Consider the following 25353-nt stretch of genomic DNA (forward strand, 5'->3'; position numbering starts at 1 on the left):
TACATTGTAATTGTCATCATTACTACTATCATCCTATAACATCATCACCGCAGTCATCATCGTTATCTCTTTTCTCCTGCTCTGAAAAGCCTTTGATTTTTTTTTTTTGTCACATTTCGTGCGAATTACCATGAGATCAAGGCTGGCAAGTGAAAGCCATAAAATTCCACTGAAAGCGGGGGAACATTTACCTTGGTGGGCACTTTGACAGCAAAGAGATACAGTCTCCATGTTGCCAGGACCTGAGGGGAGAACACATTTATATTTCTGTCAGACAGCAGGAAATGCAAAATGCAAATCGCAGCAAAAAATAGCACAGCACAAACATCCCATAAAGAGAGCAAATCATCTCCGCAGTTCATCCAAATGGCTCGTAAGTCATGCTAAGCACCCTAGACATTAGTGAGCTAATGACGACAGCACGTGAGCGTGCGTGTGCGTATGTGTGTCAAAGACATATAATGGCGGGACTGCAAGTCATTTCACACTCCAATTTATCGTGCCAAGTTGTGGTGATGGAACTAAGTAGTACTTATTCAACAGACGCCTCATCGCCCCGGCAAGAATACTGGTGAAATAACAGGGAGAGGACAAAAAAAGACAGAGAGGAAGAGTAAGCAAAAAAGAGGTGTGCTTTTGTCAGAAAAAAGCCATTACCATTTAAAAGTGTCTGGGGTAAATTAAGAGAAAGAGAATGTGAATAAATTCACATCTGCCTATGCAATTAATCTCATTCATAATTCAAAAATTCCATAATTAGCATACTCAATGCATGCATGCATGCACTGCGCGTCTCTAGCCCTTCCAAGCCGCGTCCCTAACTCTCGACCACACTGTCTCCATGCTCTTTCTCAGCCAGCTTTCAAATTCCACTCCTGTCTTGTCCATAATTCCTTTCCTAGCATCCTTTCATTCCTCTGATTTCTCTCCTCATCTCCATGGAAATGTGTTCATTTTCTTGCTTAATCCCTAACCCCCCTCCCATCTCCCAATGTGGCACTGTGTCCTGCCTGGTTTGCTCCCACCTAACACCTCACTCCAACCCCTCTTGCCCTCACCCCTCTCTCCTCCTCCTCCTCCCCCCTTCTCCCAAGTCCCCTGTCTCCTTTCCCGTTTCAGTTTTTCTATTCTTTTTCTGCTCTGTCACTTTCAATTCCTCAAGGCCTCTCTGCGCTGAATGGCTAATGGCGCCCTGCTGAGTGGCAGTGAGAGGAAGAAAGAAAATGAAACATACAAAGAGATACAGGGAGAGAGAGCAGAGATAGAGGAGGCGATAGGAGGGCAGAGACACCACATTTCCCTCCAAATAATTAAGTCTTCTCCTCCACCATACTTCACCAACTCCCAGCAAAGCTCATCTCACAGATCAACCCTGTGTCTTAAATATGTAGGCATCCATAACAGGCTCCAACAGAGAAGAGAGGCTGCACTAAGCTTGATGAGAGGCCTTTGTAGAAGGAGTCCAATCACAGCTCCTCCACAAATTTCCCATATAAATCCAGAGGGGAAGCACACAGAAGGAGGGGAAAAAAAGAAAAAAGTTGAGACGCAAATATATATAATGAGGACGTGGACGACAGATGCACCACTATAAAGCCCTGCTACCTGACAGAAGGTCTCATCATGTAAACAAAGGCATCAATAATGCAGGCTCGCTGATGGGCGCCGATTTGATCCCCCGATGCTGAAGCAAGTCTCTTGCATAGGATTTCTCCTCTCTTGTTATATCATTTACAGGCTATCGAGGCATCGTTAAAGACAAATCAATACTCTGGTTATTTTTTGCTTACTTGGCTGGGACGTGTGCAGCAGTGAAGGGAAAATGCACCCAATAGTCCTCTACAAAAAAATAAAAAATCACTGTCGTTTTGAGGTTTTATAAGCCGTCTAATTATCTGTTGTGTGACTTCGACGAGCTGTTGTCTGCGCGCCACATCGACCGCGTTTAAAGAGAGTCAAAAAGCACGCTGTATTGTTTATAAAGTCGGCGAGGTTCAAGTCTTTTTGCCGTTTGCGAAAAGCAACGGAGACAACACCCTGTCGGTCTCAATAAGCCTTTCAGTTAGCTTCCTGCATCATTTAACAGCCCACACTATATTGTAGCTAGATAGCAACTGAGTGGTAGACGGTAGTAAGCAATAGTCAGAGTTCCAGAGTAATACTTCAAAGTGCTTCACTTTAATATTTTAGACAGCTTAATCAGAATGGCCCAACGTTCAGAGCTGAGCGGCAGCTAGTCCTGTCAGTCTCCCCACCGCCTGAAAGCTGTCACCCATATCAATCTGAATGATAATTTATATCTTCTGCTGTAATTGTCACACACGGCTTAGCGGGAGGCTGACATTTTCACGGGTGTACATATTAGTAATTTGTGTGGTGTAGCAGTAACGTAGCAACAGCTGTCGATTAATAAAAGTCAATCAGTGGGAGAAAAAAAGGGAGAAAAGGCAAATATTTTGATTATCAAGTAGAAACTGAAAATTCACATTTTTGCCTTTTGTAACATATTATGTAGTAAGGTGGATAACTTGGTGGTAAGGATAAAAAGGAAGATAATCACCTTGGGCTTTCATTGTATTGCGAGGGATCTAATGAAAGGAGAAGATAATGTGGCAGAATGATTAACAATGAAAATAACTGGTGGAAGAGTGAAGCAAATAAGAGACCATCTTATGGAGTTACGGTGCTGTTTAAATCAATCACTGTTAAGTAGAGATGCACAGATATCCATACCAATGTTTTTTTTTCCTTTCTTGTTTGTCTTGTTTGCTTCCTTGGTATACAAGGGAAATTTATAATACAAAAAATAATGTTTAAAGCCTTCTAAAGTCATTAAATTAGCTCAAATTTGTTAAAACAGTCTGACACGGCACACATATCGACCTCTGCCACTCATGAATGTCATCTTATCCGGAAATAACAGTCAATGAGGAAATTATCAGCTGATTGCACCAAAGCCAGGAGGTTATACTTCAACAGCTTCTGATGACACTGTATTCTGCACCAAGTCAGATTATTCAATATTTTTGTATTATCTTTTTCAGTGTTTCACTTCGCAGACAGCCCCTGAGCACTTGTCTCACAACTCAAAGCAAGTAAAGAACAATGTTATTGATTCAGGAAGTTTGAGTGAGTGAATGTGTTTCTAGCTAAGTAGCAGGTGCGGTGCACTTTGTGCTTTGGATAGAAAAGCTGCTCTGCTGTGCTTGATCTCTGTATGTGAATTTAAATGAATCAAAAATGGGAATTAATTGTATCTCATCATTATGCTGTTGCATTTGAGCACCCAAAATAAAAACATGGCTTTAAAATACATATTTTATATATATGTATCCATCCACTGTAACCATTGTACATGAGCGTCTGTCAGTCATGGATGGAGAAGATTACAGTTGGTCCTGTCTGTCCTCTTCCTCGACAATCACACAAATAAATGGGTTGTCCTGAGTAACCAAAGAAGAAAAAGAAAGTCAATAATTTCTGAAGCAGTTTCTGAAGCATAAAGATAATAAGTATCAGCTGGCACAAGCAGTCACGCTAATGTCAAGTACCATGAGCCAGAAGCAGAATGCTGCCCACCTTGCCCTGACCCACTCCCACAATAGAAGGTGACATTCTGGCAAACCTTCTATTCCGCAGATCAATCACAAATCCTAAAAGCTGTAGAAAGATTCGTTTTCCACCCAGGAAATCCTCTGAAATGAGATGGTCAACTTTTTTTTTTTTTGATCTGGTCAGCCAGGCAGACAGCAGGTGACAATCTCAAAAAGTGATGAGGAAGTAACAAGAGACGAGGACTAGAAGGCGAAGATGATGGGGGGTGAGGGGGTGGGGGAGTCCAGAGGTGCCCTTGCGGTGATGGCACGGTGTCAAAGCTCTAGTTCAAAGATCTAGCCAGCAGGCTGGCCCCCGAAGCTCACTGCGAGGGCAGGGTGGGATCTGTGTGCCACGCAGAGTGCCGCGTGTACAGTACGCGCACAGAGCAACAAACGCATCTCTGCACGGCTTTGTGCGTTCGCGTGCACACGCGGCAGAGAGGGCAGAGGGCGGGGGCTTATATTAATCATAAGCTGTCAGGCTCTGGGTCTTGCACTTCAAACGAGATGGCGCAAATCAAAGAGTGTCTCTGGGTCTTGTGTGTGTCTGTACGTGTAAATGTGTATGCGTGTGTGTTGCGGCATTGCCTCTGAAGGGAACAAGAAGAGGATCAGTGCCAGATTCGGCCGCCTGCGGTATTTCTGGCTCGGCCACAAGGGCATTTTTTAAAAAAAACGTGCACAAAAACACACACCGGGGTCAAAATCAGAAACATTCTATCGCCAATATTTGCATAAGTTCAGCGTGCTCCTACAGCACACACTGCTTTTTGACTCTCACGCACGTATAATGATGCACAATAGCTTGCTAAGCTGGCTTTGGACTACACTTGTCCCCTCTCTCTCTCTCCCATCCTGTCACACAGAGTCAGCCACCATCACTCAAGTGAACCCAGCATCATAAGAACACAACCCTGCCATCAGTCAATCTGTCAGCTTATGTGTGTGTGTGTGTGTGTGTGTGTGTGTGTGTGTATGTGTGTGTGAGAGAGAGAGGAGGGTCTGAAAGCACAGATGCCCCAGGTCCTGCTTCGTAAGTGGACTTTAGAGTGGTAGGGAGGGAGAGATGCACAGCTCCGAAACACATCTTGTTCCAAATTCTCTGATAAAAATGGAGTCCTAAATCAAAGAGATGGCACTCTGAAAATGAGAAAGAAAAACTGGGGAAAAAGAGGCAGATAATGGGCTGAAGTACTGTAATGTAGATGGGTGACAGAGATGAGAGGATGAGAGGAGAAATAGAGGCTGGAGAGTGGCAGGGATTGGACGAGTGGGTCAAGAGCAATAAAGGGAGGGGAAAATAGTGAAAACATAAAGCGAGCAAATGCAGGGATGCCGGATGGGACGAGAAATGAGGTAAGGAAGGCCAAATGGATGAGGAAAGAAGAGAAGGAAGGAGAGGAGCAGCGGGTACAGTAAGGACTGAGACAATGAGAACGAGGGAGCGAAGGAGAGAAAGTGACTCAATAGAATGGAGAGATAAAAATAGAGGCAGAGTTCCCTTTCAGCCCTGATAACTCGCGCACGCACAAACACTCATTCACACTTTCTCTCGTTCTCGTGGGAGGAGAGAAGGTCAGCAGTCACACTTCGTAGCGTCTCCGCCACAGGGTACCAACATGTGTTTATGATAATCGAAAGAAGACTCAGTCCTAATTACAGCTGAGCGCTCGCCACGCACCGTCAGACGGCGAATCTAGAAACTTGCAGAGAAATTGACTCCACGCTGACAATCTCGCAGGGGGAAAAGCCATGAAAGGAAAATGACGGGTGATGCAGTGGTAATGTTTACCATTACACAAGCACGTCGTGTGTTGGCGAGAGTGAAACAACGCTGCGAGCGCCGGCCGTCTCTTTTCCTCCTTTGTACTCGGCTTTCTTTCACAGTCCAACACACAGTTAGATTTTCTGTGCAACAAAGAGTCGTCTTCCAGGCCCAGTTTCACCACGTCAAGTTACATAATTCGGCGAGCATCTCTCGCTTTTGACTTTATTCACCACCGCACGCAATTTTTGCAGCATCAAAAGCAAGTGCTGCAGAATTGGCTCAGTTTTACCATCACTGGCTACAAACACACCGTCCTGTGGGCTCCGTTTCTCTAAAACCACACACAATGGGGGAAATTAAAAAATAAAAAGAGACCTTGTGGACGAACATCATTCCTCCCCAAATATACTTGTTCTGCTTTCAGCGTACAGCGGGTTTGGAGTTGTAAATACCAAAAACAAGATTCTTTCATTTTTTTGCTCGGATTGCTGCACTTTCACTCTCTGCGCCTACAAAGATGCCACAGTCACATTCTCGGAAGGCCTTCAAAGATAATCTAGAGCTCGGGTGGGGGAACTCCAGGCCTCGAGGGCCGGTGTCCTGCAGGTTTTAGATGCGTCTTTGATCCAACACAACTGATTTAAATGGCTAAATTACCTCCTCGACATGTCTTGCAGTTCTCCAGAGGCCTGGTAATGAACTAATCATTTGATTCAGGTGTATTTACCCAGGGTGATATCTAAAACCTGCAGGACACCGATCCCTGAGGCCTGGAGTTTCCCACGCCTGTTCTAGAAAATGGTACTCGAACAAGATAGTGAAAATGGTTTTAGTACACAAGTAATAAAAATGCAACATGTCAAAGCAGGGGTGGGCGGTATAAATGGTATATGCTAGAAACGATATGAATTTGGCCAACGGTAGAGATTTTGACTATAACGCTCTACTGCAATAGCGCATGTTGCTGCGCTTAATCATGGCAGCAGCTGCAAGCTAGCATGGAGCTTACACGTGGGGAGGAGGAGGAGGTGCTCATAAAGAAGACCGGTGCTACGTCAGTCATATGCACCTGATTTGGGTTTAAGCATTCGGATGTTAAGCAGAAAAATATCATCTGCAAATTATGCCGGGCGACAGTAACAGCGAAGAGACGAAGCACGTTTTGGAATATGAGGAAAGCACCCTCCACAAACGCCCAGTCAGTCAAGTGGAAAAAAAAAGGTGCCCTACACACTAGCAGACTCATCTTTTCCAAAGGCACATTTTGCACTTTATCTTCAACAACTTAGAATTTAGTGTTTTACTGATATTTATTTTTTTAATCAAAAATGTTTGCACATTTATCTTCATTTTTATTTGTTATTTCAAAATTTTCTGTTACATTGTTTGGAAAAAGATCTGTTACATCTTAAAAATTATTAGGAAAGTTTTGCACAATAAATATTATTAAAATGGCATTCTATACTGTTCAGTCATTTTGACATATATATATACAGAAGAAAAGAATATATCACAATATATATTGTTACGCACATGCTTCAAATTATACCGCAATATGGATTTTAGGGCATATTGCCCAGCCCTACGTCAAAGCACTTCCTCTTGCATATCCATATAACCTGTTTCAAGATTACAGAAGCATATATAACCAGGTCATAGGTACACATCCCCGGCCCAGGAGCACCCATTCAATCTCAACACAGTATAGCAAAACACTCACTGCAAGCACAAAGGTTCAGCTACTTAAAGAAAAAACCAACAGCAACAACAGATTTTGTCCCCAACCCTGAGAAGAGACCTCACAGAGGTGTGCTGACCTTTCATAGTGGAATCACTAAAGCCTTAAAAGGATACTTCTGTAATATGTTGCAGCCTCATAGCGTGGCAGGACTCACAAAAGGCACACTGAACAAAAGCTGTCAGAATAAATGCATATTAGGCTAATGGATTAAGCTAAGAAAAAAAAAAGCACCTCCATTTACTATAATGCTACTAACAGTCTGTCTTCATATGATAATCTCTCTCTGGATATCCCCATATTTTTCATGCTTCCTGTCAATGTAAGGCAGGCTTGCAAAATATGAAGTCTTTGTTTAATGTAAGAAGACCCAATGACATTACCTTGAATGGCATTAAAGGAGCCACAGAAGACGCAAGAAGAATTCTAAACATGCAGACTTGGATTTGCAACTCCTCATTTACCTTATGGGTCTGGACAAGTCAGTAAAACCCAAGTCAATGATGGAGCCTTCACCGGACTAGGCACTGAGGAACAGAGGCAATTGTGCAACTGCAAAGCAATAAAATTTAATAATTTAACAGGCACACAGCAAAACTATCAAAAACGCTTATTCATGAAGATGTTAAAAACCCATAGGAGTATACGAAATATTAAAACTTAAAAACTTTAAAAGGCAGTGGAGGAAAAAAATAAATACAACAACAGACTGGGAGGCTTGCTTCCCATTTTATTCAACTGCTAATGACATGCAGCAGTATCGTCCCGTAAAGCCTACAGAGGTTGAAAAATGGCCGTCAGTAGTTCTTTTAAAATTTAACTGCTGTATCATGGCATCCTGTCTTTGCTTTGTCCCTAACAAAGTACTGTTAAAAAGGAAATATCAGAGGCCTGGATATGCTCTTTCACACTAGCCTCACTTACAAGAAACACGCTAATGATCCAGTTATGTTACGACCATCTGAGGAATGTCGCCAAGATTTGCTCAGTAATGATTTTTGATGGCACAAACTATCACTCATCCTTTTATTTCCCTCGCGGCTGGATTATTGTGACGGTCTCTAAACCAGTATAAATCAAAAATCAATTATTAGACTCCAAACCAAGAACAATAAACGCAATGCCAATTTCAATAACGCTTCATTGGCTGTCCTATTGTTATAGGATTATTTTAAAGGTTTTACTTTAAAAATTTTCATGGACTGATCATAGGATAGGATATAAAGCCAAACACGTTCAGAAGAGCAACTACTTGGCTGCTGTTCCATACAGCAGACGCAGTATTTGGCTCCAGTTTGTGGTAAAGTTTACTTATTCGAGAAGTATATACACAAACACACACACACACACACACACCTACTCTGATTTCTGATTTAGCAGGCTCTACAAATTATTGGAGATGCCTGTTATTATTAATAGCTCTGTAATTCTTTAAAAAAATACAATGGTTATCATTTACAATGCTAAACACTTTAAACTGGTAAATATAATCAATATTTACTACTGTAAATAATTATGTATATATATTTTTTTACAGTGTATTAGTATTGTTATATACTAGTTTGGCAAATATTTTTCTGTTGTACATTTAACAAAATTATATCTTTTGACATTTTAATGACATTTTTTTGAAAAATGACTAATCAGTTACAAGTTGCTAATTTGTAATTAGTAACTAATCAGGAAAATCCATGCTGTCACTGTTTTAGAAATCATGATTAGTTATTGCTTAGTTTTTGCATGTTGTTGGTAGTCCAGGAAAAGAAAAAGAATGGGCTCTACTCTCAGAGGTGACGGAGGCAGAAATGTACAACAAATAGAAAAAACAGAATTTACCAAATCTGTCAAAAACCCCTTGTAGCACCCGAGTATGTGCACGTTTCATACACTGCATTAAGATAAAACTGACACAGATGCACCACCACAGCCCACGAGCTACATCCCCTGTTTTTAATGGCATATCCACCTACACACCCAACCACGAAACACCTTACTGATTACAGGAAAATTACATGAACCATTTGTCTGACCAACAGCAACTGTTTGTAGCTCTATATAGTTCTATGAATAGGGTTTGTATATTGTAAGAATTACTGCAAGAATTTTTTAAAGAACTGTGTCTTTCACTTTTTTCCTCTCTGTCAATTTAGCTTAGTTTTGTACCACTTGAAGTAAGGGCTGCCCAAAAAATTTCATCATCATCACTATAAGAACATGAATGAAGTGCAATAAATAAGAAAACTAATTTTAGCTATGCACAGCTTGGGTTCAATCTAAGAATCCAAGTGTATGACTTTGTTTAGTAAAAAAACCAACAGCAAACAAACAAGTAACACTGCCCTCTATGAAAAGATGTGATTTGCCAAACTTTACCCATCACATCATCAAAAGCACTGAAAACAAAGCCAAGAAGATTTGCACAAGCCTTCACAGACTGCCTGAGCTACAATATGCTGAAAGGTTAAAATGGAATTTTCACCCAATGATGCCAAAAAAAAAATATTGTGCGCCACAGCTACATCCATATTGCTGAAGGTACACTTTTACTGCAAGCTAGCATTTCTACTGCTTGTTAGAGAAATAAAATAAATGAAACAAAAAAGTAGAATTATAAATATAAATATAAATGTAAATACTCACTTGGCACTAGAAGTCACCAAGAGCAAGAAATGGCACGTGTGGTTCGTTTTTTTGTTTTTTGTTTTGGTAATTGCTTTGTTCAGTGTGGGTCCATTAAAGGGCAAATGATTTTCAGGTCTGAATGATTTATGCTCAATAAAGCTACTTTGAAAGTGATTGCTAACCATAAATCATTACATATTCAACTAATTTCATCAAAAGCGGCCCTGCTGCGCACATCCTCCACACTGGCAAACCCACAGAGCACACGGGCACAATCGAATCATTTAACGCAGTAGCACAAACTTGACCTCAAACCTCAGTTTTACAAGAGCCCCGTGAGCGGGACCCCCACGCAACCGTGCAGCTTAAGTGGGAATAAGCACCCAAGTGTGTTCAGGGCTGTCAAACAGTGGCACTTTCAGCCAGTAATAGGCCCGTTATTAGGTGGGAGTGAAGAAACCACAGAGTCAACAGAGGATAAAACAGAGCGACCGATCAGGGTAAATAAGTGGCGGAAGAGCCAAATCGGCAACTGGGGCATCACAACACATCAGAGATTCCTTCCCCCCGTCTCTCCTTCCTTCATTCCCTTTGCTCCATTGGCATGCTCTCCCCTCCTCTTCCAGCAACACCCGCCCACTCCTCCCTTCCCTCCTTCCATGTCTCTCTCCCCCACTCAGCCTTTGAAGATGCTTTGTTTTCAGAGTTGCCTCTAATCTTCAAATAGGGTGATCTAATAATGGCTGTAAGAGTGTGTGTGTGTGTGTGTGTGTGTGTGTGTGTGTGTGTGTGTGTGTGTGTGTGTGTGTGTGTGTGTGTATGCGAGCAAGTTTGGATGCACTGAGCAGTGCGAGTGTGCATTAATGCCTCCTGCACATGTATGCAAAATGCGCACACATGAGTAAGTGTGCATGTGCGTGTGTGTCTGAGCATAGCCAATGATGGAATCGTGCATGTTGATGCTCCCCAACGCAGTGCCCTCGGTGCTGTTTAGATGTCACGCTGGGCCTGTGTCTGTCTGAGATGGGTGGTGGGGGAGACAACCCTGTGTGTGCCTGTGTGTGAGTGTGTGTCGCAGCATGATGGCTGGTACAGTCAACACACACAGACAGTTGGATACCAGCAGTCTCTGGAGGCGAAGAGGGGCACGAAAAAAAAAAGACAGAGAGAGCAAAATGTAGAACAAAGACTTGAACGTAAAAGTAAATACAGAGTTGATGTTTTAAACTCTCTTCCTGTGAACCAAACAAACCAGGGGAATCGAGATGGAAGCTGTGGTTTTCTTTTCTTCTCCAGGACAAAATTCAAGCTCTGCATCTGACAGCAATCCTAGAATGCTCCACTTTCTGACCTCCATGTATGATACTTTCAAGCATGAATATTATGTGCATAATACCCAGAGAGACTGAAAAAAGTCCATTTACAAACTCTCTTGTCTATTCGCCCTTCTTACATCCAAACAAATGTATCCATTAGAGTGAAAAGATTGCCTTTTAGGAAGGGGGGAGACCTTGACAACGAGCTAGAACGAATGCATATATAGCTGCATCCAACATCCTTTCCCTTGAAAGAATTTGGAGCAGTTGCAGAGGCAGCAGCAGCAGCCAAAGCCCATTTGGATAGTAAGAGAAAAAAAAACTCTCGTAAGGCAAAGACCTAATTGAATTGCTTCTGATGGAAAGAGAAGCTCAATACCCTTTTACAGGTTTGAGTAAAGATGGAGGGACGAGTGGAAGGGCATAAAAGTGGAGAGATGGAGAGAAAGCGAGAGGCGATCGGCGTGGCGGTGGGAGGGGGGTGATGACAGGGAGGAGAATAATCAAGATGGACAGACAAGGAGGGAGGGAGGGAGGAGGGATGGGAAACAAAGAGAAGATGACAAAAATAGAGGGGGGTGTGGTAATGATGGAGATAGGTGGAGGCAAGGCAGAGATGGGGGAAAAGAAATAATAGGAGGGGCAGAAAACTGACAGAAGTCCTGGTTAATAGTTTGGATTCTCACATCAGCTCATCCCTTTCTTGTTGCCTTTAAAGGAGGAAACAAGCTCGCTCTTGGCCACACTGTATGAGTAACTGATCGGCCAATGTGCCTGACTAATTGACACTCTCTCAATAACAGCACTGGCCTTGGTTCCTTGAACACATCACAGACAACCTACACTCCCTCTGGCCTGCAGTCCCACACAAACGCACGAGGCTCCTTCAATAACAAACAAAACAACAACAACAAAAAAACAAAGCAATAAGCCAGGACCCTGTATGTACACCACGTCAGGCTTCCACACATGCACACACCACACTCTCGCCCGCGGCATTAAGGCCATCCTGCCACATCTAATAAACTCTGAGGATGGATTCAGTGGGACACGGCATGGTGTCCACTTTGCTCTGCTTAGACAGCATCTGTCTTAAGCCTAATTTCAACGCGTCTGTTGTGTGGCTCAGGAAGCACAATCTGCGACTTCTTACGGCCCTTTCAATTTGTTGCAATTAAGCTCTATTGATTTCCATTTTGACTTTAACGAGCCAGCGTCACTCTGTCGCACATTTAAAGCCTCGCACGGAAAGATTCTTTCATTTTATTAGCAGCTCTCTCGGGTCACCGGTGTGAACAGAAGAATGAAGTGGGGGGAGGTGCTGGGGTGGGGTGCGGGTGTCGGCGTCTCTCACCAGAATCCTGTCCTCTGACTTGCCGCTCCTCATGTCCTGCTTGACGGCTCGCACAAACTTAATGGCTTGTTTGTCCAGCACCCTTCTGATGCTCTCTGGAAAGAAAGCAGAGAGGGAAAGAGAAGGATAAAAAAAAGGAGCGCTAATTACATAATGTAAACACATTACAGAAAACGCGGTGTCCTGAGACGCTCTGAGAAATGCTTTGAAAGGCTTTCAAGAGGGTAAATCTGTAAATTGGAACATAAAGCTTGATAAAAAATGGAAAGAAAAAAACTGAATAATAATGAGATGCACCAGTTTTCTTTCCAAATACTGATTCTGAGTGTCCATTCAGTATAAGGGCTCTTATTCTTCACTGTCTGAAATGCACTGATCGGGCAGCTCCTGCATATCAAAGTAACATGAGGGTGACAAAAATCAGTGGGGGGGCTTCAGCTGTTAAAATGCTGTCTAAAGGTTTAGAGTGAATACTAACTACTAGTAACTGATACATAAAACAATACTGTGCACAAGAGGCTGCTGTCATACCCAGCCCAGAGGGGAAGTGGAATCACTGAACTGCAGTGACTCAAAGGCAACTTTTAATGTGAATTGTGACAATACAACACCTCCTTAGTACAGCGAATCAGACTGAGGCACATCTTTGGAAGAAAATAAATATAGACTAAAGTATATAATCAACCAGCAGTTATTTAAGTTGCTTTAGTCTGCAAGCCACTTTGCAACCCACCACTAGCCCAACTCCTCTTTTTGTGAAGTGTGTCTTGATCAGTCGACCAATTACTCAAAGTTCAGTAGGGGTGTTGCCGCTGTTGATGCTACAATTCAGCACATTGAGCAAGGTCCCAAACTGCAGTCATGCCACTATCATACCATATAATATAATATATATATACATATGTAGGTCCAAGCACACCCCAGCAGATGGCAATAATATCAGGTGGTGGAATGTGGGGTTAAACCTTTTCATAACCCTTGGAGGTCCAAGCACCCCAGCTATCAGGTGGTGGGGGGTTAAACCTTTTTCATGTGCTGGTTAAAGTATTTAGTTTTCTCCTCTTTGCCAAGTCTTGAAATAAAAAGTTTCAGAATCTAAAAACCAGCTGAAATATGTGGTCATCATCAGCAGATAATGCCTCATTTGTCTCGTGTTAAGATTGAAGTCTTCACATAAAAACGTGACATTTAAGCTGCTAATAAATAAAAGATGAAGATCATGTGAGAGCTAAAACACTTCAAGTGACTTTATCCAACAACTAAAAGTAAACTGCATAGTACTTGTGCAAGAGGGTAAACTGGATATTTCCCAGCAGCTGATGAGACAAACAAGCAGTCTTTACATGACACCTTGTTTGGGTTTTTCTTGTCATTATTTTGAAGTATTGTGATGAACATGACAGACTTTGGATTTAGGACACCAACAGGTGACATTTTTGGAAACAGTCCCAGTGCTTCTTCTGTCTCAGAGCTTTTTAAAAGCTCTAAAGATGTAGTTATCAATCAAAAAATATGTCCATATCCCAGCTAAATCCCCACGACCATCACGTCTCGTGTCTGAGGTGGATTATTCCTTAAAAGACAGCCGCACAGGGGCGAACAGTCACAGAGAAAAGCAGACAGCTTCAAAGACGCCAACATGAGGACAGGCAGACACATATGCAACTCCTAGCTGAAGAGGACTCATAACTGGACTATTTTTAGCCTCAGAGAAGAAAAAAGCAGCCCGACTCTTCTCAACGGAACCAAACACACAATTCAGAGCTGCAGTCTTTAGGGACTTCTACCCCACCATGCCAGGCAGGCGACCCTGTGAAGCTCACTGAACCGCACCAGAGGCCTCTGCCAATTACATCCCCCCCAAACAACAACCAACACAATGCACGCTGCTATTTAAAATAACATCAGCCTATAGCCTCAGTCTGGAAACACGCACATATGCCTACAAGCTGTGATATGTTCACAGCACACATCTCAAATGGGGCCATCCATGCTAAATATGCACTCATGGAGCCCAGCAGATGGAGATACAGCGAGTCATGCTGTGTCACGACGCTCCACTCGCAGTCTCCCAACTTTCCCACTGTATCAACCACACACACACATGCACATGCACACGCACACACAATTCTCACAGTCCCCATCCGGCAACAACCATGAAGTTGGCTCTCACGCTTGACTGAGCAGCGGCAGATGCCAGGAGGATGAGACAGGGATGGGATTGAGAGGGAGGGGGGGCACACTCAGGTAGATCGAAAGAAGGATCAGCTGAAGACAAACAGAGAGTTATTGACATTAAGCTGGGTAAGACCCAATCGCTTAAACCTTTTAACACACTATCCAGCACCCCTCCAAGGCCTGCCGGTGTGACCTCAGCATCTGTTCCCTAAAAAAGGGGCAAGGCGGGATGGTGATGAAAAACCAGCATGGGTCACTCCCCCTTTCCACCTTCAGTTCCCTCTAACATCCCCTGCCTTTTCTGGCAGTTTGATAGATGTGCTCACTCACCTTCCCCAAGCCTCAGGAACCCCATCTCCCCCACCCCTCCCCATTCGGTCCTCCACTGGCAGGTGTGTTAATGGCCTAATACCGCCTGCCTCTTACAACCAGGCCACACAGAAGGTGCTTGACCAGGTTGAGCTGGTAAACAGCGGGACTTAACTCCATCAGGATAATTAGCAGTGAGAGACACCCTTCATCAACACTCTACCATCCAAACATGGTGTGTTCGTGTGTCCTGTGCTGTCCGATCTCTTCTGCGGGAGACACAGGCTCAGGCTTCCAGCTGTACCCATGCTGCACGAAAAGCGCTCGCAGTCACACAATAACTCCCACGCACACACGTGCAGCGAGAAAAGAAAGCCATTAAAAAAAACTCCTGATGAATGCACAACAACGCCACGACGCGCTCACACGCACCGCAGCACTTGAAAATAACTCTGACAGCACTACTGGACCCGTGCGCACGATAAATTTCACCGCGGATCTTTATGACAAATCAATCCCAAAGTGAAGACTCCTGCACTGAGATCGGTAGGATTACAGTCCTCACAAGCCCGAACAGCCATTAACTGTGGTTTTGCCTTGGGGAGGCATATCCTGCGCTTCCCTGCGGCGATAACTCCTTTCAAATCAAACGCAGTGGAAAGAGGTTGTTTAAAGAGCAGCTGAGTAAAAGAAAACTAACCGTACGCGTCCCGAGAGCTGCTCTCATCCTTCCTCTCGCCTTCTCGGGAGTGCTCGAAGCGGTGATAAAAACACACTTTTCCCCGAAAAAGTCATCCCGGGTCGGGAGCTCACCTGTGATTTCCCTGCTGACGTTGGCGAAGCCCGCCGCTGTAGTCTCCTTTGAGGCCATGGTGCGCTCCTCCCGCCTGTCCGGCCCCCTTCTCCTTCCTCTCCTCTCTCAGATGTCTCTTTAGACAATCGCTGTCCACTTCTTTCCCCCCCTTCTTCTTCTTCTTTTTCTTCTTTCAGCGCCTGCAGGTGCTCCGGGCGCAGCAACAGTCCGCACAGTGTGGTGAGAAGCGATGCCGCGGTGCGCAGTGGCAAACCCGAGGAGCGCCTCCGACTTCAGCACTCAGACAAGAGAGAGAGAGAGAGAGAGAGAGGGGGGGAGAGAGAGAGGTTTGAGATACTCTTCATCATCTTTAGGTCACCATCATTTGTTTGGAATAGCAGATGTACCATAAGAAATAGAGAAAGGAACGAGTCCTATTGTTAAATTGCAGAGATTCTAGGGTTCCAGGAGTCCTAATAATTTACATGTTTAGACTGTAATAACTACACTTTTTTCATATATTATTGATTGATTCTTACATTAAAAGGTAATCACTTGCTGATAAATCATGATTTTGACTAAAAACAATAACAAAAGAAAACTTTCTAGTCAAATCTTCAAATGTCTTTGCTGGGAAACAAAGTGAGACGGTTTTACTGTTTTAAGCGACAGAACCTTTGATGTGCTGTTTAGACGAAATTACTATTACAGGAATTTAGATTTGATCATTTGATTGGAAAGAAATACCATATAGAAAACTAAGTGTGGAAACAATGGGGGTGGATTTTCAGGCGTAAATACAACCCTGAGCTCGCATGAAAAGTGGCGCTGTACAAGAGTTCCTATATGTTTTGGCAAAACAAGTATCCACTCCTATGTACTCTATAGATAAGGAGGAGTCCTAATAGTGAAAGAAAAAACCCGTTTTACCATCAAATCATGCATAAAATATCTAAAGCAAAAGTGCTCATTGTGCAGAATCATATGTATTATAATAATGGGTCAGGTACGGATTCCTGAATTGTATAAAGCTTGTAGCTGGAAATTATTTTAATTATAGTACTGGTTATTTATATACAGTGTAATATATCAGTAAATATAAAAATTTAGAAAGAAAGAACCCTAATACAGTCAAAGTACATTTAAAATGGACTTCGGTAAAGTACTTGAGTAAATGTTAGCATACATTTAACCACCGTTTCTAGCTCTTGTAATAGCCAATGACTCTAGAAAACAGTCTACAGTCATTGGTAATAGCATATATTAGCAACTGCGAGCTACTGTGAGATTAACTAGTCCATTGGTAGTAGTTGAGGGAGGAGGGAGCTTTGTTTTCATTCTACTAAAAACTAAAAACATTTTTTTTTAACATATATCAAAAATATTTTCAAAGTTCAACTTTTTCAAAACGTTTCCGGCCATAATTTTCATCAGCTTCTTAGCATATTCACCAAATTAACTAGCTAGCTTTAGCTACAAATAATAATTCAAAACTTTTTCTAGCCATTACTTTAGCCTAATAATTGACATGTTTTACACTGCAATAACTACAGTGTTTCATATATTTTTGATCTGCCGATTATTCATTCATTCAAATGGTAATCACTTGTTAATGAATCATGATTGTGATTTTATATAAGCCTATAAATACTAGCCTATACAATAGTTTCCAAAAAGCTCCTTAGCATGCTCATCAAATTAACTAGCTAGCTTTAGCTATAAATAATAATAAAATAATTATATATATAAATCAATAATATAGTTCTGAACATCCTTGCTAGCTGCTGTTGCTAACACTGTAAGTAAATTATATTCACATTTAGCTACAATAAAACAACCTTTTTTTTTTTTTTTTTTACCTTAATGAGGCTCCTAAATAGCCTGTTAGTTACACCATTTGTATGAACTGAGTTAAGAGCTGGTGGTATGTTCAGCTGCACCAGTAGTTAATGTTAGGTGGATAATTTAGTTACACACAGCTCTATAGAGGAAAAATCTGGAGCATCTGTGTCCGACCTCAATGCATGTTTAACTCACAATGCTTTTCAAGAGTGCCAGGATCTTTGTTTGGCTGCTTGCTGTGCTCCTTAGCTATTTACAAGTAGCCTAGCTAATTTTATTTCTCTGGCAGTTTGAAAGCCCACTGGTTAGGTGAGGCAAACTCTACTATTGTCATGAAAAGTGATATTAAAAAAACTTTCATATAGTTGCTATGAAAATTAAAACTAGAAAACTTTTCAATATGGATTTGAATATTTTGATAGTATATTTACCTTACATATTTATATGTTGCTCCCTGTTTAATACCCTCCATTTTCAGGCTTTGTATTTTTGATTCCAATAAACATCTATTTAATTTAAAAAAAATCCTGATTAAAACTATACATCCCTTTTAAGAAATAAAGCATTAAGATGAAAGTCAGACAAAAAAACGTTGTTTCTCTCAGAAGCAATAGCACTGTAAATTACAAACTAAACGAGTCTGAAATGAGATAAGAAATGAAAAAGTATGAAACACATTATGTAATCAAACTTGTTTAAATGTGATCATTGAATGGAAGTCACAACATCTGCTCTAGTAGATGATCCTGCTCATGAGGACCCTGAATCCTCCTGCAGGATTTAAGGCTCCCATGTGTCAAACCATTCATACGGGCTCTTGTATTTCCCTGTGTCTGACAGTAAGTAATTATTTATTTGAAGAATTTTTAAACTATAGCTCTTCTCAGAAAAGAAACGGTTTTGTGATGTCATGAGCAGAAAGCTGATATGATGCTTCTGATAAATGTGTCTTCATGGCAATATGTCTGTAACAACGTGAGGACATCGGGGGGGAATAGAGCCATATATCAAACAGTTTCATTCAGTAACTTTCTCCTCGGAGCTGCGAGACCACCGCTCACGGCTGTGATAGGATTTGGGAAGGAGGATTGGGAGGCCAGGTTGCAGCTCAAGCTGTAAGTAACAATGACATATGATTCACCCTCTCATCTGAACGGCTGCTACTTGTCAATGTCATCGCTTATGCAACGCAGTTAGGCTGCTTTTTTCTTAGACGCTGCCTAAATTAGACACAAATTTTGAGCTCGTTGTCTCTTTTTAATATAACAAATGTGTTTCATAAAGATACAAATTAGTGGGATGTGGAGGGTGCAGCTGTCGCCGAATTTCCTAAAATTGGCCCTCCAGGGACATAAAACAAAAGTGCGCAGTCTGGTGCATGCATACATGCTTCGGTGTATATTCAGGGCTGTGTATGAGAGACCTTTGTGTCTGCATCTCATGGATACTCTTCTCTGATGAAAGAAGACTCAATGGGGGGGCATTATGCTGGAGAGAGGGAGATAGAGGGAGAGAGGGAATGGGTGGGGGCGTTAAAGGAGAAAGGTGGAGTGTGTAGGGCTTGAATAAGAGGTTTAAAGTCTGGGGGCTGTAGCTGTCTCCAGGTTTCATTGGGTTAAAAACTTCAGTACTGTTCAAAGATGCACTTGAAAGGGCGATCCATTATTTATTCATCAATGCAGCATCTCGTGGATAGAAGTCGAGATGCTCAATATGCTCTCAATTACTTGTCTGTCGAGGTACGTGTGTGCGTGAATCTGCTTACATAAAACAATGCTGGAATAAAAAAAAGGTTTTACAAAGGTGCAGCAGAGTCTTTCAAGCAGACAAGTGTCATGAGGGGGGAAAAAAGACACCCATTCAGTGACATCTGTTTATACTCAGACATTTGGTTGTCATTTGGCAGAGAATAACAACAGAATACAGCACAACATCTGTGCTGAGAAAAAGTGAGACACATCACAGCGAGGAGAGGAGGAAAGTGTGTAACACACTGGAAACCGCATCCACTCTAATAGCGACTAGATGTAAAGTGTAGTCCCTGCTGTCTTTGCTCATGTTAGTGAGTCAAAATGATGCTTTAAAGCAGGATTTCCATCCATTCCCAATCTCCACCTTGGGCTGAGTTGTCCTCAGCGTGTAGAATTCCCTGGTAGAGCTCTGAGGTTGTGCAGCAGAGCTGTGATACACTGCCCTCATCTGGTTGGATGCAGTAAACATCCCGCCCTAGCCCACCCCCCATTCCCTCCCCACCCAGCGAATGGGAATTTCCATTTCATGTTAGCAGAGGGCAAACTGCTGTGTCACGTACTGGCATATTGTACCACTGCAAGGCCATGTCATGAACTTATATTATATCACAGCGGAGGAAGGATCGAACAGATCCTTTACTGAAAGGGTCACATAACAGCAGCGTGTCACAGGGTTCTGCAGCGAGGCCAGATGAGAAATTTTGCTGGAGGTGAAGAAAAAGAAATTCTAAAGTCACAGCAAAGCATGGGAGCATCACCATTCTCTGCAATGTGCTTCCAAATGAAACAGAATTTGTGGGTCAGTTGTGGTTAGGAGAGGGATCTCAATCAAATCCTTTAAATCTCACTTAAAGAAACACACACGTACACAAAAACACACGCTTCACTTATCTATGGTTTGAGATCAGGGCTTGAAGGACAAAGGATAAATAAATAAATTACACCCGATACCCATTTTTGAAATGTGAATATAATCAAACATAAAAGGCTGAGAGCCAAATATGTACCTCTGACCCAGGACATTTCACTGTCAGCCGACCCTAATCCATATTTCACTGTATACATTTTAGCATGTGACGTCGAGTTCGGTATCACTGTGACCCTTACAGAAAGAGCAAACAGACAAGAATGATGGTGTTAAACACATAGAAGACAAAGATAATCTGTCAGTTTCAGAATTTTCCAACCGTTAGCACTTCTTCATTTATCTGTCAGTAATATCCCAGCCTATCGGGATCTTATTTTGGGTGACATAATACAAACCCTTTTCTAAACATGTTCTAAACATCTGTAACATGTAAATAAAAACAGAGTGCAATGATTTGCAAATCTCATAAACCTGTTATTCACAATGGAACACATAAAACGTATCAAAAGTAAATTGAGGAAATGTAACATTTTCGGAAAAATATTAGCTCGTTTTGAATGAACAACACATCTCAGAAAAGGTGGGACAGGGCCTTGTTTACACTGCGGAGCATCTCTTGTTTTTTCTTAAACATCTGGGAACTGAGGAGACCACTTTCTGGATTTTGGGAGAGGAATGTTTGTCTGATATAAGATTCTAGCTACTCAGCAGTCCTGGGCCTTATTGGTTGTATATATACTTTTTTATTTTAAATAATTAATTCATTTGTTTGCTTTATGATGGGCCAAATGTATTCAGTAGGTGAAATGTATGGACCGCAAGTGGGTCAGTTCAGCACCCAGCCTCTCCTACTTTGAAGCCTCTTCTGCTTTGTAGCTGCAGTATGCAGATTGGCATCGTCTTGCTGAAATATGCAAGACCTTGCGTGAAAATGCCATTATCTGGGAGCATATGTTGCTCTCTTTGAGTATTGATGATGGCTTTCCAGATGTGCAAGCTGCCAGTTCCATATGTACTAAGGTACTGCCATACCATCAGAGATGCAAGCTTTTAAACTGAGCCCTGATAACAAGCTGGATGGTCCCACTGTGAATGATGTGCAATCCATGTTTTCCAAAAGGAATTTCATATTTTGATTTGTCGGACCACAGAGCAGTTTTCCACTTTGCCATCTAGTACTGATTCTGAGCCGTGTCCCTTGCACACAGAGGTTTCTCTGCACGCATTATACGCTAGATGAACATTTATTTAGTCTTTGCTGAGGAACATTATTCTGAAATTGTTAAAATTTTTCAATGTAGTCTTTTCAAGATTGGTGAACTTCCGCCTGTTTTCACTTCTAAGAGCTTTGACTCTCTAAGATGCTCTTTTTTTGCCCAGTCATGATGCCGACCTGTTACAGGTTAACTTAATTATCTGCAAAATGTGCCTGCAGCTGTTTCTTTTCAGTAACACGTACTTTTCTTGCCTTTTGTAGCCCTCGTCCCAACTTTTGTGAGACACGTTGTTTCCATCAAATTCAAAATGACCTTTTCTTAAAATATTAAAATGCCTCACTTTAAACATGAGTAATTACACTTTACACTTTTTGGAATTGGGTTGGTAAATAAAGGAGGATGGGGGGTGCTTAAAACTATTCAAGAGAAGAAAATTGCTGACTAGGGTGCAACTGTTAATTTATGTTTTAATTGTGACATACTGGGAGATGTCAGTTAGGGAAAACTCATCTCAAAAGGGCCATTGTTTTTTGTTTTTTTTTTTTTTTTTAAGTAGTATAATTATATAAAATATGAATTTGAAAATCACATGAGGTTCAGATAGGAAAGATTTGCCATGACACCATTTCATTTAGAGCGTTTTGGTACAGTCTTTGGATAACATTATTAGGATAAAGTGGATCATTAGTACTCTTCCAATAAGGAGTTCTGATTTGTGGAGATGAGATGGCAGGATGCCTGTGAGTGTAGGTGTCGATTTCAGGGGAAATCATGAATACCGCTTCAGAGGAATAAGTCTTTTTTTTTCACTTCCAAAATATAAATACAAACTCATACTGGCAATGAATCTTTTGTGGTAAATGTAATTACCGTAACCATAGAGGAACCGGAAGAAAAACGGAGCTTATTCAAAGAAAATGATACCTGTCCTTGTTTTCGTGAAGCCTCAGTTACAGAAAATGTCACAAAGAGCTCACCGTGCAGACGAGGAAAGAAGGCTGTGCAGACATTTCTGAATATAAATAAACCCACCAATGTTTTTTGTGAAATAAAACGTACACAGGAGAGCTGTGGATCAGAAACACAATCCACAAGTATTCACTCAGTCATCCAAATGATTGAATTCAAGTGTTCCCATCACTTCCATGGCCACATGTGTATAAAATCAAGCACCTAGGCATGCAGACTGCTTCTACAAACATTTGTGAAAGAATGGGTGGCTCAATTAATTCTAGTGCAACAACTTTAGTTGTGAAATTTTCTCACTGCTAAATATTCTACAGTCAACTGTTAGTGGTATACCAAAGTGGAAGTGATTGGGAACAACAGCAGCTCCGCCGCAAAGTTGTAGGCTGTGTAAAATCACAGCATGGGGTCAGTGTATGCCGAGGTGCATAGTGCACAGAGGTCACCAACGTTCTGCAGAGTCAATTGCTACAGACCTCCAAACTTCATATGGCCTTCAAATTAGATGAAGAACAGTGTGTAGAGAGCTATGGGATGGGTTACCGATCCCAGCAGCTGCATTCAGTTCTCAGATCACCAAGAGCAATGCAAAGCTTCAGATGCAGTGATGTAAAGCAAGTCACCACCGGACTCTACAGCGATGCAGATGTTTCCTAAAGTGATTAATCACAGTTCTCCATCTGGATGGGTCTCAGTTTGGTGGTTGCCAGGAGAGCGGCACTTGTCTGACTGCATTGCACCAAGTGTAAAGTTGGGTGGTGGGGGGATTATGGAGCAATAAGGTTGTTTTTCAGGAGTTGGGCTCAGCTCCTTAGTTTAGGATACCATGATATTTTATTCTCCCAACTTTGTGGGAACAGTTTGGGGATGGCCCCTTCCTGTTCTGACATGACTGCACACCAGTGCACAAAGCAAGGTCCATAAAGACATATACTGCACAGAGTCCAGGCCTCATCCTGTTAGAACACCTTAGAGATGAATTAGAGAGGGGTCTATGAGCCAGGCAGTCTGTCCAACTTCAGTGTCTGACTTCAAACATGTACTAGTGGAAGAAACACTCCTTGTGGAAAGCCTTCCCAGACAAGTCCAAGCTGTTAAAGCTGCAAAGGCTCATATTAATCATATTTAAACCTATGGATTAAGAATGGGATGTAACTCAAGTTCATATGCATGTGACAAGCAAATACTTTTGGCAATAAACTGTATGTTAGACAAGTACTGAGAGTATGGCTACATGTACTGTAAATGGATCCATACAGTACCTTCTCGCTAGCAGTCCTCTTCAAAGAAGGATGAAGAAATTACAGGAGGTCTAAGATCTGAGCACATGCAGTGAGTGGCATGAGCAAGAAGACACGATGAAAGAGGAGAAGCTTGAAGAGAGGAGTGAATAAATCTGGCACTTTGTTGATCTGCAGTAAACTTCCATTAAAGTAAAAAGATTTCTTACCTGTCTGAAATGTAGGTGAGAAGAAGTAGTCACTTAAATCAGCTAAACACTGCCTGAACGACACTATTTAAGTAATTAGATTATGTCCACTCCTGCTATCACCGTAGCAGCGTTTTTGCAAGTGCACTTTACGGTTTGACTCTCATCTATTTTTAGTGTTTCCCAGAGGAATACATTTGAGTTGACCTTCACAGCAATGACTCTGCGTGAAACAACTGATTCCACAGCAGCCAGTTGCTAAATGAGCTCACATACAGATTGAGAGGGAGTGTTAAACAGCTGGCTGTATGGAGACAGCTTAACATCAGCATCATTCCACCAGAGGCTACACACTCTACTTTGTCAGGATTCCTGCTGTTACAACACTTCATTTTGTCTGATTCCTGTCTTTCTTGCATTTACGCCTGAAGAGGAACCAAAAAAAGGGGGTAGACAGTGAGCCAGTGAATTATTAGCAGGAACATGGAGGATCACTTTTAAGACCGGAGAGTGGATAACAGCGTGAGCTGAACTCTTTGGCTTTCTGTTTCATGGCTCTACTGATCTGTTAATGTCACACGCCAAAAAAGCTGAAAAGAATATCGATTGGACAGGACGCCTAAAGGGCTCCACTGTCCTTTTTCCAGACATCTTTGAGGTCTTAGATGTATTAAAACAGCCAAGATTTGACACCATGCCAGAGTAGGTGAGACCTTCACTTGAATAAATTTCTGCCAGGATGCTCGCTTTGGGGTTTAACCGTTTATTGCAACTCACTCTCAATCACTCTTTTTGGCTGTGCTCCTGATGTTCTCCAGGAGCAAATTATAAAAGGTCCTCTCTGAGTTCAAAGCCCCTCAGGCTGAGCCCAAAGCATTCATAGGAACAGGAATCGACAGAGGAAATACATCCTAAAAAAAATACATACACGAATCTAAATGCTAATGCAGGACAAGAGAGTATCAGGTGGTACAGCTGCATGGCCCAGGAGTGTGCAGAGGAAATTAGTTTAACCAGAAGGCTGTGGTCATATATGCCTGTACACAAAGTGCTCAGCAAGATTAGTTCCTTGCTGTTTGTAACACTGTTTTTTCTTAATGCAAATAACAAGGAAATATTAACATTAGCAACTATTTTTATTGTTATTTTAATAAACAAAATGCACTTTATCATTTAGGGTTTTTTCTATTTTATTTACTGTTTGTTTGTTTTTTGCTGTAAACTCAATCCACAAATCTTAAACTGCTGCCTTTCTTTATGAGTGATTACAACTAGACCAGCATTATGTAACTTAATGTTGACATACTATGCTCATTTCCAACTTTGTATTTTTGGGGGGATCTCTCTTAGAGAAGCTTTACGTCATTCAGGTTTTAACATTCTGAATAATCCTTGTTTTTCTTGTACTGGACCTGTCTGCCCCCATTTATTTATCTGTTAGCCCCTTTGCTATTAGGTCAGTCCCCTTTTCATCTTCTTCTGGCCGTATTAATTAAATGCAGTCATGTGAATTTAGTCCTGTGAAAAAGTACTCTTAATTACTCTACACTCTTAATTTTCCATAGGAATTAAGTCAGTCATTAAGGAGTCAGGTGCAGTTGATTAA

At 41.8% G+C, this 25353-nt stretch overlaps 1 protein-coding gene across 9 annotated transcripts in view; it reads right to left on the reverse strand.

The window, feature by feature from the left end:
• The window catches only part of carmil3 (capping protein regulator and myosin 1 linker 3), a 94539-nt gene extending 76781 nt beyond the window's left edge, over nucleotides 1-17758 (reverse strand). For 5 of the 9 annotated variants that reach the window (XR_005608973.1, XM_039601796.1, XM_039601798.1 and 2 more), the window contains exons 1-3: nucleotides 15695-17522; nucleotides 12395-12489; nucleotides 192-242 (exon numbers count right to left, since the gene is read on the reverse strand). Coding sequence is in view for 8 of the 9 variants with exons in the window: in XM_039601796.1 (XP_039457730.1) it covers nucleotides 192-242; nucleotides 12395-12489; nucleotides 15695-15752 (204 nt within the window). In the remaining variant the exon portion in view is untranslated. The other 4 variants (XM_039601794.1, XM_039601793.1, XM_039601795.1 and 1 more) reach the window with 4 other exon arrangements.
• Nucleotides 17759-25353: the final 7595 nt, after the last annotated feature.

The sequence above is a fragment of the Oreochromis aureus genome, linkage group 18, assembly GCF_013358895.1.
Source record: "Oreochromis aureus strain Israel breed Guangdong linkage group 18, ZZ_aureus, whole genome shotgun sequence".
NCBI lineage: Eukaryota > Metazoa > Chordata > Actinopteri > Cichliformes > Cichlidae > Oreochromis > Oreochromis aureus.